Source organism: Cricetulus griseus, chromosome 6 (assembly GCF_003668045.3).
Source record: "Cricetulus griseus strain 17A/GY chromosome 6, alternate assembly CriGri-PICRH-1.0, whole genome shotgun sequence".
NCBI lineage: Eukaryota > Metazoa > Chordata > Mammalia > Rodentia > Cricetidae > Cricetulus > Cricetulus griseus.
Genome location: NC_048599.1, coordinates 65589030 through 65604266, shown reverse-complemented (window position 1 = coordinate 65604266; position 15237 = coordinate 65589030). Strand labels below are relative to the sequence as shown.

Sequence of the window (15237 nt, the reverse complement as noted above, 5' to 3'; positions counted from 1 at the left end):
GAACTTGTCAGTACCTGTCACTCTGTCTCCTGTTAAGAAGGTTTCCTGGTTCTCTACTCAAAAGATTGATACTAAACACCTCAGCTTGGCATTTATTTTCTCTCTGTTACAACCACCCACCTACCTTTCAAACCTCATCTACTACTGTCATTCACATAGCCACCCTCTGGATGGACAGATCAGTGTTTGCTGAGAACATCATGCTTTAGTCTCTAGGCTACATGTATGCTGCTCTTTGACTGGGTACCCTCTCCTGTATCTGTTTCTAGAAATGTGACACTTTAGGTTCATCTCTGACATGGCCTTCTTTACAGCATCTTCTCTGTTTATCCTCTCAAAGCTCTTGAGTGCTCCCTCCTTGCCTTACCCCATTTATTTATTTCTTAAAACCATGATCTGTGTGTACATATACTCTCCTTTAAAAGACAATACTTTTCTTTTAAAGCAGAAGCTGGTGTACTTTGGCCCAAACAATATAGTACTTGTCTTCTAGAGGTATCATAAATATTAAATCTCATAAGTGTATCCATTTACTAGAACTTGTTGCATGTACTAAAGAGACAGACTATGTAGAAGAATATAAATAATACTAAGGTAAGAGGGACAGACCACATATTTTGGTCCAGAGTTTACTTCATTATAGTTGTGCCTAATCAGCATAAGTGTGGGAATTCAGGTAATCTACATAGGATCATAGCCAGTGGATACTTTCAAACTGACACTTACATTAAATGATTTATAAAATTCTTGATCTTGACTATGAAGGAGGATAGGATGAAAAACATCCAACCTACTTGCATCCAGTTCATCTGTCATGCATGCAATCTATGTCCATGAAAATAATTTTAAGATTTATTGTCTTTTTTACTCGTGTGTGTGTGTGTGTGTGTGTGTGTGTGTGTGTGTGTGTGTGTGTGTCCCTGTGCCCCTGGTGGCCCCCATAGGGTTTCAAATCCCTGGAGCTAGAGTTGTAGGTGGTCATGAGCTGCCTGATGTGGTTGATGGGAACGGAACCTACAGTCCCCAGAAAGAACAATATGTACTCTTTAAGGCTGAAGCTTTTCTTCACCCTTGACTTCTTAGAACGATTAGTTACCTATTTTATGTACAGAGATGTTTGGTCTGCATGTATGTCTCTGTACTGCATGCATGAAGAGGAAGCTGGATACCCCAGGACTGGAGCTGCCATGTGGGTGCTGAGAATCGAACTACAGTTCTCTGAAAGAGCAGCCAGTGCCCTTAACCATAGAGCCATCTCTCCAGCCTCAGCCTTGAATTGTTAAAATTTTCCTTTCCCCATTCCCCTTCCTGTCTCTCTCCTTCCTTTCTCTATCTCTCTTCTCTCCTGATATACTAATTCTGTGTTAACTCTGGAATATGATTATTTGGACAGGAAGCGGAGCAGATTATATAAGGATGTAAAAAATAACCAGTCTTCAGAGAAGAAAACACATTAGCTGAGAAGAGGCTTTCCTGGAGAAGTGTGGATTTGGTTGCCAGAGCACAGGAATGTAACTGTAGTGCAAATATAAGTGAATTAGAGCTGTAACAAAACCTAGGTTGACAATGTACTTTTCAAGGAAGTAGTCCACTTATTTTATACAACGTCCATTCATTATTCTTGTGTGATGAAAGGGTTTTGGTAGAATGGAAATTCATTACATATAGAAGATGACTTGTACTGAGAGTAATAATATTTAAGGTCATTACAGCAATTACCTGTTGGGAATTGAGTTACCTTTAATAGCTATTAACTTATTTTTGTACTTCTGATCCACTTACACATCCACTCATCCTCTCACCCACTCATAGACTACTCTAAAGACCGGCAGTTGCATACTCATCAACTCTGTAAAACAGATGAGGTACAGGAGAAGAGGTACTGAGAGAAGGCAAGTCAGTCCGTGCAGTGAGTTTCTTGCTGGATCTGTCATTAGATTATCTTGATGTTTGTCTGGCCTGTTTCTTCTTGGGAGTTCTCTTGCCAGTTGCCAACCATCTTTATAGTCTACTATATTGACTGGCAAAAAGCAGTGAAATGTTGCCCTTTTGTGCATAAAGCCATAATTAATAATTATACTATTCCGATCATGGAGCACATGGAACTCACTGTTCACGAAGACGGCAAACCTCAGGAAGGACAGGTAACGCTCCCCTTCAATGGGGTTCCAGCCAACATCAGGGTATCCTTTGGCCAGAAGCATGGGACAGCTCTGAAGGCCACAACCTGCCAAGTAGGTCACCACCTGCCAAGAACAGTACAAAAATGGTGAATGTCCATGTATACTCAATAGGACAGCTATTGCAATAAAATGCAAATAAACAGAAAAAAAAGAAAGTAAGTTTCAAAAAAGAAAACTTGGATTCTCTTGGTCAAGCCCTGGTGAAAAGAATGGAAACTTGCCTCCGTGGAAAACAGGAGAGTGTTTTTTTTTTTTTAAAGTAATAAAAAATAAGATTACTATTTGATCCAGAAATTTCATTCCTGGCTATATACATAAAAATCACAAATAAGGTCTTGACAGATGTACAATCCAAATTCACAGCAGCTCTGTTCGTAACTGTTAAAAGTATAGACACTACCTAAGTATCTCTCAATGGAAAATTGGGTAAGAAAAATATGATATGTGCAGATAATACACTATAGTCAGCCTTAGAGAGGAAGGGACTTCTCTTAGACTAGGTCCACACAGTGGGTGATCCTTGGGGATACATTAAGTGAAATAAATCAGCCAGACAAAGCGAATACTGTGTGGCTTTAACTCATATTATATAGCAAGAGCAGTCAAAACCATAGAGGCAGAAAGAAAATGTCAGTTGACAGGGGCTGCAGGGAGTAAGGAATAGGAAATTACTGTTAAATTGGCAGAGTTTTGTTTGATGAAATGGACCGAGCCATGGAGACGAATGTGGTACCGGTCACGTAACATTATAAAAGGTTTCAGTGACTCTGAACTGTACACTTGGAAATGGCGAGGAGAGTAAATTATGTGCATTTTCTCACAATAAAAATAGAAAAACCAATGCACTTAAGGCCAAAAGATATACTAAAATCCCGCTTAAGACAGCCATGAGAGCTGCATTTCTAGGAATCAGAGCTTCTTATCTCTAGAAGCTAAAGAGAGCCTGGATATTTTTAACCCTCCCCCAGATAATCATACACTTTGTCTTGTAATCTTGGGCTCTTTTGCTCTAGAAACAGGGATGATCCAAGAGTCCAAGTGCAGCACAGCCCCCCCCACTCCTTTGGGGGTGCATAATTGAGAAGATTTGGAACCAGAACCTCCAGTCCACATTTGCTTACAAGTAATCAACAAGATTCTGATCATGAGAGTAAGTTGTCAGTTTCTAGGTTTCCCCTACTCCAGAAAGAGAAGTTAACAAGTCTGTCAGCTGGTGTGGTGGTGCATACCTATTATTTTCAGCACTGTGGAGCAGGAGGCAGGATTGCAAGTTCGAGGTACACAGAGAGCTTGAAGGTGGCCTTGTGGTACAGAAGGTCTTGCTTTTTTAGGTATTATTTATTTATTTATTTATTTATTTATTTATTTATTTATTTATTTATTTTTAGGCCAGAATAGTTTGTTTGTAAACATATAAGCATTTGGAAAGTTATAAAGGTGCAGGAGAGCCCCTTGTGGCTGTGTTCCCTTGACAATGGTAATACATGGCCTTTGAGTGGTCCTTGGGTAATCAGGGGTCTTGACTCAAGCTCTAAATCAACGACAGCCATTTAAAGTCAAAGGCCAAGATGCTAAGCGTGGGAGGGCTGCAAGGAGGCAAGCTAAAAATTAGATTGGCAATGGTCTCTTTGCTTCTAGACTGCCAGACACAGCTTGTGAGAGCTCAGGTTGTGAGTCACAAGATTCCAGATTTTGCTTGCTTTTCACCAGAAGTCAAAGACAAATACCAGCAAACCAACTGTTGCTTAATATTGAATCGCCACTCTGTTTTTGACTTTGGTATTTTGTGTATATGTGGAGGAGAATTTTTCTAACTCTGAGGAACAGTGTGTGTGTGTGTGTGTGTGTGTGTATGGGACAAGTGATGTCCCTTCATCATGAGTCTATGGGACCTAGAGGAGTAACTTCTACATTCTTTTCCTCTGGTCATTTCATTTACTCTTCTTGCTTTGGGAGAGCTGATGTACGTTAGCTCTAAGTCATATCTAATTACTTTGAACTTCATTATATCATCAGTAGTTTAATAAACTTATATTTGATAAGCTCAGTAAAAGATTCTTCTCCTATTGAATAGGAAATTATTATGTTAAGTTAAAAAATGACAGACTCAGAAAGACAAGTGACACATGTTTGCTGCATATGCGGGAGGTAGTTTTAAATTTATGTTCATTTGTGTGTGTGGTATATGTGATGTGTATGTGTGATGTGTGTACAGTGGTGATGGTGCTGGTGTGTGTGCGTGTGTGTGTGTGTGTGTGTGTGTGTGTGCGAGTGTGTGTGTGTGCGAGTGTGGTGTGTGTGATGTGTATGTGTGATGTGTGTACAGTGGTAATGGTGGTGGTGGTGGTGTGTGCGTGCGTGTGTGTGTGTGTGTGTGTGTGTGTGTGTGTGTGTGCGCGCGCGTGCGCGTGTGTGTAGGACACACAGGTATAGAGAGGCCTATGTGAGGGAAAGAAGACAGCAGAGCTAGAAGAAGAGGGAACAAGAGGAGAAGGTAATAGAATATATATGTCATGAAAGCAGGATGGATAACTATTTGGGAGGGGGAAGGAAACCAGCAAGAGGGGGACAAAAAAAACCCAAATACAATCATACACACACACATACACACACACACACACACACACACAAGCACACATACACCACACCACACCGCAACACATTTCTCTATGTAGGAACAAAAAAATTAATTGAAATATTCTTTTCCTGACTTTGGCTTTTACTTTAGTGATATATTGGAGATTTAATTAGTTCCAACAATGCTTACTGATTGACAAAATGTTTAAAACTTTACTTATATTTTGTCCTCTCCTATAATATTATCACTTAAAAATATCTCCTGGATGTTGCAAAAGACCCCAAAGAACTAAATGAAATGAACAACTCAAAAAGACACCTTCTACTGAATTGTATCACCCAAATTTATACACAGAAACTCCCAGCTCTGGCACATCAGAGTGTTATTATTTGGGGGAAAGAGCCATGAAGAAGACACTAAGCAGAAAGGGGTCTTCTAGGGTAGTGTCCTTATCAAAAGAAGAAACATAGCTGTGCAAAGATCCAACAGGGACACTTCTGCAGAAGACAGCACCTGTAGGACATAGTGAGAAGGCAGCCATCTGTAAATCAAGGAGAGAGGCCTCAGGGGAAATTAAAGCTGATAGCACTTGGTCTTGGCTTTTCAGACTGGAGAACTGTGAAAATTAACTTCTGATGTTTAAGTCACCCCATCTGTGGACATGTATCACAAAGGCCTCAGAAAATGAACATCCCTTTACACCACAAAGTAAATGTGCCCAGTTAGAAATAAGTGACATAGATGCAGGCGGGTGGTCTGCCTGCTTCATGATGGACTCTCACCCATTTTTAGTTAAATGCATCTGAAACAATATCTTCACACAGAACTTGAGTAAATTATCAGTGGGTAATTATCATCTCATTGTAACAGACTGGACATGGTTCTGCAACTTGGCTGACAATTTTCTGCCATGGCTGTGCCAATAGGGTCTTCATGAGTGGTGACATCATCTACCTGTCTGAGTGGCACTTCAGATAGATGGGGCATCGCTGCCAAGATAACTTAATCATAACATGTTAGTTCCCCCTTCTCCACTTTCTCAACCCAAGTTCGTTTGAGCCCTTTTATACTATCTGAAAGGAACAAAGCAAAATGTATTTTTAAAATAATTCCTCACCTTAGCTCTCACAGATACATTTCCTAGGGTCTCCCCATCCCTCTTTAGCTGTTTTTCCTGTGGTTTAGTTGTTGATATTTTTTTCTGTGACTCCCTTAGGTGGTAGTGGTCCTCATGGCCCTGATGCATCCTTGCAAGGATCTCAATTACCCAGATGGCTTCAGTCTCCCTTCATGATCTCTGACTGCAGCTCAGAAAATGCAGCCAGCTCCCCAGTTGACATTTCTGAGAACCTCAAGACACCTCTGTGCCATCCCCTGAACTTATAGGAGTGCTAACCATTTGACATTAGAACATGACATTGTTATTTGCAAAGTATATGCTCAAGAGCTATGCAATGAGCTACAAACATGCAAGACAAAATTTCATCATATTGTAAGTTTCCAAAGTGTTGTGTTGGACTGCATTCACACCCTCTTTAGCTGCATGTGACCTTTGGGGTTCAGGGTGGGCATGCCTGTGAGTGAACCAAAGCAATATTTGATTAATGGTTGCTATTTGTCTTCCTTGGGTCTTCTGGATTCAAACACTCCTCACATCTGCTATGTCAATATTAACTGAAGTCAGCACCCTCTTATGCTTGGGTTACTGAAGACAACTCTTAGCAATTCTTCTCACCACAGCTCTGTTTCTATTCCAGTCAGTTTCTTACTGCAACTTTCTAAAGCACCCGGCACACTGTGTTGCTCTCCTGCTGGGGGTCTTAGTGGTTTCTGTGACTTGTGGTTCTCCAGTGAGGTACTGTAACAGAATTGGAACAAGTGTGGATTCTTGAGCTAAATTCTGATTCACTCATCCTGTGGCAATAAGGATGTGACTTAATCCCCACACCTCCATTTCCTTGTCCATAACTTCTGAGCAATAATAATAATAAAAATACTAAGAATTAATAATACTTTTTTTTCTGAGGGTCCCATGGGTTAACTGGTGGAGGCACTCAGTGAGGCTTGGCAGAGAGTGATCTTGTGTGAGTGTGAAGTTCTATTATTAATAAACTCCAATAGTGATCTTGTATGAGTGTGAACTTTTATTATTAATATAATTATTATAATTATAATTATTAATATAATTAATAAAAGTGACCACCCCCATCACTTTTCTCACCGTGCTCCCAGGCACTGGATGCTCCTGCTATGCTTGGCTTTCGGACTGTCCTACACGTGGGCTTCCTTGGCCGAGCCCTAAACACTCCTGGCATGCTTCCCCAACAGTGCTGCTGACAGGCTTCTGCTCATCGCTCAGTTGTTGCTGTCTCTCAGTGACACTTAGCGAAACCCACTCTCTAAGTGACACTCTCACATCCACTCACTGAAGAGTGCGGGTGGCCTTTGACTTCTTCCATCCTTGCCTGCCCCTTGTTCTTCTCCGCACTTAGAACACGGACTATTAATCAGATCAGCCGTTCACTTAAGCAAATAGGACCATGAGTGGCATGGTGGAAAATCTTCCAATTGAAGACTTACCCAAGTTCCACCATGTCCCGCTATGGCCATTTTCTTTGCTATAAACTTTGAGCATCCCACTTGTTAGTTATTAATGAAGCACCCCTAGGGAATATGAGTACAGAAAACTCAGTATCGCGTATGAAGAATTATTTAGAGCGGTTGTTCTAAGTCACGGAGCACTTGTAACTCTATCAGCTGCAGGCAGATCAGCCTGGTTGGTACTATTAGGGACTGTATTCACAGTCCCAGTAGGGGGCAGCAGTGTGCATGTGGACAGCACATTGGTTTTACAACCTCCTGTTAAATCTCTTTCATATGCGGACTTATGAATCAGATCACATAGAACTTTTCTCTAGGAACCACAGGGATCCAGTGATATTCATTCCATGTGGGGTCTCCGCATCTGAAGAACACAAATTCCCACACTCTCAGTCTAAGAAGCGGATTATTTTTACTAATACGTGACCCTTGGGGCCTAACCATGGTGGTGCTAGGCATTCATATTATACCACATTCTCACCAATATGAATGAATCTGAACAGAAACCTAGGCGTTGGTTTGTTTTCCCTCGGTGTTTAGAAAAATAACGTATCTCCCCAAGAACAAGTTACCTTCTCAAGATCCGGTTCTTCTAAGCCCAGTGCTAATTCGTTGTTGTCCATCACAGAGGAGGCTGCCACATCCAGTGGGGTGGACCCCCTCATTGATGGGGAAGCTGAGGATGGAGCAAAAAGAAACAGCGTTAAGGCCACCCAGGTCAGACTTGAGAGTGCAGTGCATATAGGTGGACAGGAGAGGGCAGCAAAGACACTGAAGCCTGGCCCAAACTACTTCTCAGAGAGGGCTGCTGCCCCGCTTTAGAAAAGCCCGATTTGTCGTCCTCCTTTCTCACACTCATTACTATTGAGAATACTAATTAAAACAAAATCACTCTGCAGAATGGGCTGGGACTACATAGTTTCAAGTACCTTCATAACACAAAACTTCTTGGGGGTCTCCATTTGGGGATCATTCCAAAGACTCAGGGGTTCCTTCATTGTCTGGGCTTGGAAAATTTTGGATTTAAAATAGTCTCAAACAGCACAAGTTCATATAGTTACATTAATGTACCAATGTTGTCTGATACTTATTTTTGGTTTGTTTGGCTCCTAGATTACAATTATGAAAAACTTCAAGTGGACAGTTTACAAAAAAAAAAGTTGATAGTCTGAGGTTGCATTTGATAAACAAAAGAAAAGTGGGATTTTACATTTCAACTGCATGTGTCTGTGCATTCCACAACTCATTTGGTTTATGCCCGGCATGATGAGCCAGGCAACAAAGTGAGCTGCTTTTCTCACAGTGGTGCTGACCTGATATTTATCTATTTCCATTATCATGCTGTTTATCCCTAGCTGCTCTTGGCCAGGCTGCTATGCAGCTAAGGGCAGAATTTGCTGGCTGGCTGGTGGGCCAGCAATGAATCCTGTAGCCAGCCTGCCAGGAAGGGATTGGATCCATGACCTTGGTCTTAAGAGCTCAGCTCACTGATTAGCTGAGCGGGCTGGGAGAGCATTTGTCCTCAGAGTACACACTCCATTCCAGGAAGCATTTCATAAACTACAGGCCACTGGACCTTAGAGGGGAGACTGACTCAGTCTCCAGAGGTAGTTGGTAGCAACACCTGTAGAGAACATGGAAACCACAGACATGTTTTTATGCATACATGTTTTTATGCACTACTTTTGATCTTAAGTAGTCAGGAGGGAGAGTGGCCTGCCTGGGTCTGAAGGTGGAAGGTATACCGTGTGCCACACATACCTAGGCCCACACTGCTGTTCTCCAGCAGGTAACTTAGATGCTCGAACATGGCCTTCTGATTTTGCCGGCTAATTCGACAGAAATAGCAAAGGAAGCGACAGCAGCTAGCAACCATTTTTGGGAAGGCAATCTGTGGGTGGAAGCAGGAAATATTAGAGAGAAGAGTCTATCTCGAGGCCTTCATGAACCCATGAACAGTTGAAGGTTAAAAGGAGTCTTAGGTTGCAGTCTCACAAGCTATGAATTGTTTGGAACATGAACTTTTTACTTACACCTCTTCTCCTGAAGACATTTATAGGAGGGGCAGAATGCTTAAGAATGAGACTTCCAACAATCTTGGAATTTAGCTATAATCCTCAAGATCTTTCTTTCTATCATCTATCAATGATAACCTGTTTCTTTATATGTCCCACAAAATTGCATGACTACACAACCATTGTTTCCAGCTGGAGTGAGCAGAGCACTAAAGGGTAATATCAGAAACAGGGTTGGGGGAAACAAGTCATAGGAAAACAATGCCCACTAGTCCATTAAAACTCGGGTTCTCTGGGCCAAAGGTGGTCCCCACAGTTAAGAAAGTCTGATAGGCAATGTGCCCTGTTTCTGTGACTATGCCCCCAAGTATGTGGCCTCAATCACTGCTCTTCTACCAGTGCCTACAGCCTACAGTCATCAGATATAAGTTAGCATGGAGGTTGATCTGCTTGCCTTCCCTCCTAACACAGCGGTTAGCATCTCTACGCCAAGCTACGGCTTATTTTGGATCTTACAATGCTCAATAAACAATGTCACAATGATGGATTGTGCCCTGGAAGTATAAACCAAATAAACCCATTTCTCCCCTAAGTTGCTTTTGGTCAGTGTTTTTGTTTTTGTTTTTAATCACACAACAGAATAAAACAAGAACACCACTTATTCCTGACATGGTGGCATCCTAGAATCTACAACATTTGAAACCATACTCCGTATTTTGCTTTCAGAAGTCATGCAGTCCAGATCAGTCAGTGGATAAAATGATTCCTGCACTAGTGTGAGGACTGAAGTTCTGGTCCCCATCACTCACATAAGCAAGATGGGAAGAGGCCCATCTATAATCCCACCATTCAGAGGCAGAGACAGGGGATCCCCAGGATAAGCTGTTTAGGTAGACTCTGAATTTGTGATGTCAGAGTTCAGCAAATGACCCTGTCTCAGTAAATAAAGTGGGCAGCAATTTAGGAAGACAGTTTATGCCAACTTCATGCCTCCATATATGTATGTGTGTAATTGTGCTTGCACACCTACACATGTACATCCACATGCACGTGGGCATTCTCACATATATGCATGAACACTACATATACACACATGCAAAAAGAACAAAAAATGGGGCTGGAGAGATGGCTCAGGGGTTAAGAGCACTGTCTGTTCTTCCAGAAGACCCGGGTTCAATCCCAGCACCCACATGGCAGCTCACAACTGTCTGTAGCCCCTGTTCCGGAGACCTCACACCTTCACATAGACATACGTACAGGCAAAACACCAATGTACATAAAAATACAAATAAAATAAAAGATTTGTGCATTTAAAAAACACTCAGCAACAACAACAACAAAAAAACCCTGACAACAAAAAGAAGCTATTCAGTTTAAGCAAGATCTCAGAAAACCTAGTATAAATTCCCAGTTGGATGCTATGCCAGCAGCAATGCCCCCCTTCTTGGAACCTTTTGGTTCTGTAAAAATCTTTTCCTCTTCCCAGGGGAAAAACCGAGGCAAAAGATACTCCTGTCCTGAGAGTCAAGTTCTGGTTAAGTATAGCATTACCTGTGATTTCTCTGTACCCAGTACGTTCACCATCACCTCCATCACTGTCTCATGCATGCCAAGGACTCGCATAAGGTTGGGGTGCTGGTAAAACACCTTGTTGTTCATTATGTCCCTAACAGAAAAAAATGAGAGGAAGAATTCAACACCTGTTGCTCTTCTGCTCTGAAAATCCAGGAATGAGAACACACAGACACAATTTGGGTCGAGTAACATTAAAATGCTAAGTTGAGAAAAGTAATAAGGTACTAGGTAATGAGCTACATATGGAATTGTTTTTAGCTGACATAAAAAGGAGCACAAAATATTTCTAAGTGTTTGCCTTTTCTCTTTAAAATATTTATTTCTAGAGATATTTAAATAATTCTCCCTTCATCCTTTTCTAAGACCATCCTCATTACTGGATTTTTCCTTCTCTGTGTACCCAAGAACTTATTTTCTCCCCTTGTAACTGTGTTTCTTTGTACTCAGGTTATTAATGACAGGACTGTATATCTTTCTTATAAGAGTTTTATATTTGATACCATGAAGTTTGCAGACACTAGTCTTCAAAGACCAATGGCATGAACATGTGACAACTATCACATCTTTAAGCTACTTAACACAAACTCACACATTGAAGCTTGGGCAAATAAAAGTCTGGAGATGCAACAATTGCCTGTAACTTGGCCGGAAAGGGGAGGGGCTATTTCTGTAGCTCATTTCCCTCCTATAAAAGTCTCTTCATTTAGATTATAATATTCCTCTTTGCAAATGAACTTGAGGAATGCATGCATACACAATTTTTTCCCAAGAATCATCCAAACCACTTTCCTGGTCCTTAGTGATGCTTCTGTGGTTTGCCAGCCCAAGCATGGGGAGGGGAGGAATGGTGCTTTTGATTTTAATCACATAACATTGTGGGTTGGCCAGTAAACATTTCTGGCACTTGTTTTCTCCTCTATGCTCTGCAATGAAAGGAAATCCCCTTGGCACTGAAATTGCCAGGAACTGTCTTGTCTACATGGTTTGTGAGGCAGATACATGAGTTACTATGTCAAGGCATCTCATAGAACTAACAAAATCACTCTACAGTTTAGAAGTGGGAAAAAAGGGCCATCTGGGACTATCTCAGAAGCCTCAGAAGACACCCAGCCAAAGGCTCCAGGGATCAGATTGTTTCTCTTTCAGGTTAAATATACTGCTCTCTCCTCCAGATTTGTTTTCATGACCCCACATAGGCTATTTTCATGTGTCTTTAGGAATTAAGTTCATTTCTTTTGGTAATGCCCTTTCATGTTGCACAACAGGCAGTATGCTGTCTCACGTTCCAGAGGTAGCTCATGTGCCAAGGCTATACCACCACAAGGAGAGAAAGAGATTTCTCTCTAGAGGACTGCACTTGCTGTGAGTGAGCCTACCCTAGCCCATTGATCATGAGAAGCTCCTCTTCCTTGCCCATTCTGACACTCAGGAGGGACCGAATCTGGCCCAGGGCAGCCAGCAGGTTGATGGTGTCGCTCACAGAGGCCTGGCTGATGGTGTAGGTCTTCCGCAGGGCCTGTAGCAGCTCCCCAATGCTGTCATACTGTCTCCTGAGGAGGTTGAACATAATCCTCACCAACTCTGCATCCTGGATTTGGTTCTCCTGGGCCCAGCGGATCATTGTCTGTGAGACTAGTTCCTTCAGTGTTGCTGGAAGGAGAACAGGAGAAACCACTAACCATGGATGACCCCGAACAGAGAAAGTTAAGTGGTACAGAAACTTCCCTCAACTATCAAGACATAGCAACAGCTGGTTCAGGTTAAATTTCTTATTTTAAGGTTGAGTCATGGCATGTATAAAGGCAGAATATATCATCAAGAAATAAACATGCCATCTATACCACAATAAAAATATCACAATTATATACTAAAAATGCAATTCTCAATGTTTGGATTCATACCTGAAAATTGAATAACAAATAAGACTCTGCCCTTGCCTTCAGGGAGCTCATAAGCCAGTTCTTTACATTTTTACTTTGTGATAAAATTTTATTGTTATTGTATAATACAGTGCAATAAATGCTACAATGGAGGTACTTGCAAGTGGCATGAGACAGAGTGCAGAGTAGCTCTTCTGGGTGGGTCAAGTGTGAGAGTAAGGTATTGTCCTGTGCTTTTTTTTTTTTTTTTTTTTTGAGTAAAGCAGATGAAATACTGGTATTTAACCACAAGTACTGTCTCTAAATATATCAGAGATATCCTATGGCAGGGACTAAGTAGAGCTAACAATTCAAGAATAATATTTCAGGTGATCTGAACATAACATATATTTGGAGAAGAATAGAAGTGGGCTGAGAGGACATGGCCAGGTTTGAAGGCTGGACATCTGACTATCACACATGGAAATGGCTGTTTTTGTACTGAATCTTTTGCAGGAGTTGACTGCTGCAGCAGCAGCATGAACTACTTCCATAAGCACAGAAAGAAAGAAGCCACTATGACATTGAATTCGGAATTCTATTGGGGTTCATAGCCAGTTCCACAATTACAGGGGAAACCAGCTAAGATGAGACCAGCTAAGAGTCTTGTGGTGGATGGACCACATGGTCCCTGATAACTGCTGATTGACTTTAGAAAGATGTTAAGAAGCAAAGACTGATCTGAATAAGTTCAGGAGGTGAAAGGAGACATGCTGGAACAGCTGGTTAGGCAATTCTCACTTCTCCCATTGTATACACAGTTCCAGAAGATTCCACAATGTGGGAGAGAACCATTGCTTAAAAACAATAATTGTGTCCAAATCTCACACTGCCATCACACTCCTGGAAGGTGTGGATGATACCAAACCCTTCATTCAGGCCTGATGATAAAACTAGAACTAAGGGGACAATGAAGGTCATTGAATCCACCAGTGAAAGCATTAGGAATACATTCAGATGGATGCTTTTTGTGGTCTGTGTCATTTTCAGTAGTTAAGTTTTCTACTCTACATCACTATACTTAGCAGATGTCTGCTCCACATATACTCTTGGCTCTACCATAAGCTATAAAAATAGAATTTAGTCACCAAAGCTCTAAAAGCTCTAGATGTAAAGGATTAATTTAGCTTACTGCTGTGTCTATCGACCCTGTGGGTGTTTCAGGGTTCAGGCAGGAGACATAGCTGAAACAATTAAAAAAAAAAAAAGGATATACAGGCTAGAGAGAAGCACAGTCAAAAGACCTAGGAATATCATGGGAGAGGTTCAGGGTGTCTTTTGCTAGCTAGTGCCCCCTAGGGATGACAGGAAAAATATAACCAGGAAATATCAACAAGACCAGCATAAACATAACACCAGTTGCTAATCACAACCTTAGTTGACATGCCAATGTGGACAAGGGAAATTCCACATATCTGCACCTCTGGGAAGACAAGTTATTAATGGGCTTTTCTCAACAAATTTCTTGTTGAATCATTGGCAAAGGGGTTCCAAAGGTTCCCCTAAACATCACAGACTATTACCAAGCTGTTAGTTACTCTCTATAACCCAAGGGAAAGACCCTATTGCTGAAGACACAGCATACTTATGCCACCAACCATGGAAAAATCAAGTGAAGTCTAACTAGAACTTTCACTCCTGACTAGCATTCATGGCACTGGAATGTACTTTGCACCCTACCAGAGGAGAAAAGTAAAAATTAATATCACTCAGATACAAACACTGAGACCTACAATACTGTATGATCCTGGTGCAGTAGGGACATAAATATTGTGTGAATAGTCACTTTTAAAATGGAATTAAGGCCCACTCTATGAGATGGAACCCGTACTTGACATGGCTAAAGAGTCCACAAACCTTAGACTGGATAGGTCACAGGCCTAGAGGAAATCCTACTACTATTATTCTGCTAAAAGAATGCAGCAATGAAATGGCTTCTAATGACATATTGCTATACCCACAGATCAGTGCCTTGCTCAACCTGCATCAGAGAAGCTTCTCTTGCAGTATATGGTAATTAACAGAGAGATCCACAACTGCAAAGAGCACAGAGTATGAGAGACTTTGGAGCACTCAGCCCTAAGTGGATTTTTTATTTAAATCAAACCCCCTACTGAAGGCTCAGGGATCAACCTGGAAAAGGAAGCAGAAATGTTGTAAGAGCCAGAATTGACAGACAACTCAAAGAAAACAGGGCTGATATACATACAGGTTCACTGAGACTGTTACAGCACTCATAAGACCTGCACAGGTTCAAGCCAGAGAAAACCCAGCACTGAGAAGGGGAAGTAGACATAAGACCCACCCATAACCAAGAAGCTTTCTGCAATCCATACCTCTGGGAAAGGGAAAATCAGTTTTCTTCA

General features: G+C 41.5%; 1 protein-coding gene across 1 annotated transcript in view; it reads right to left on the bottom strand.

Moving 5' to 3' along the window:
• Ryr3 (ryanodine receptor 3) overlaps window positions 1–15237 on the bottom strand; it is a 465461-nt gene that overhangs the window by 142827 nt on the left and 307397 nt on the right. The window contains 5 exon segments of the mRNA XM_035447052.1: window positions 2111–2246; window positions 7935–8038; window positions 9124–9253; window positions 10929–11043; window positions 12329–12602. Coding sequence (XP_035302943.1) covers window positions 2111–2246; window positions 7935–8038; window positions 9124–9253; window positions 10929–11043; window positions 12329–12602 — 759 coding nt within the window.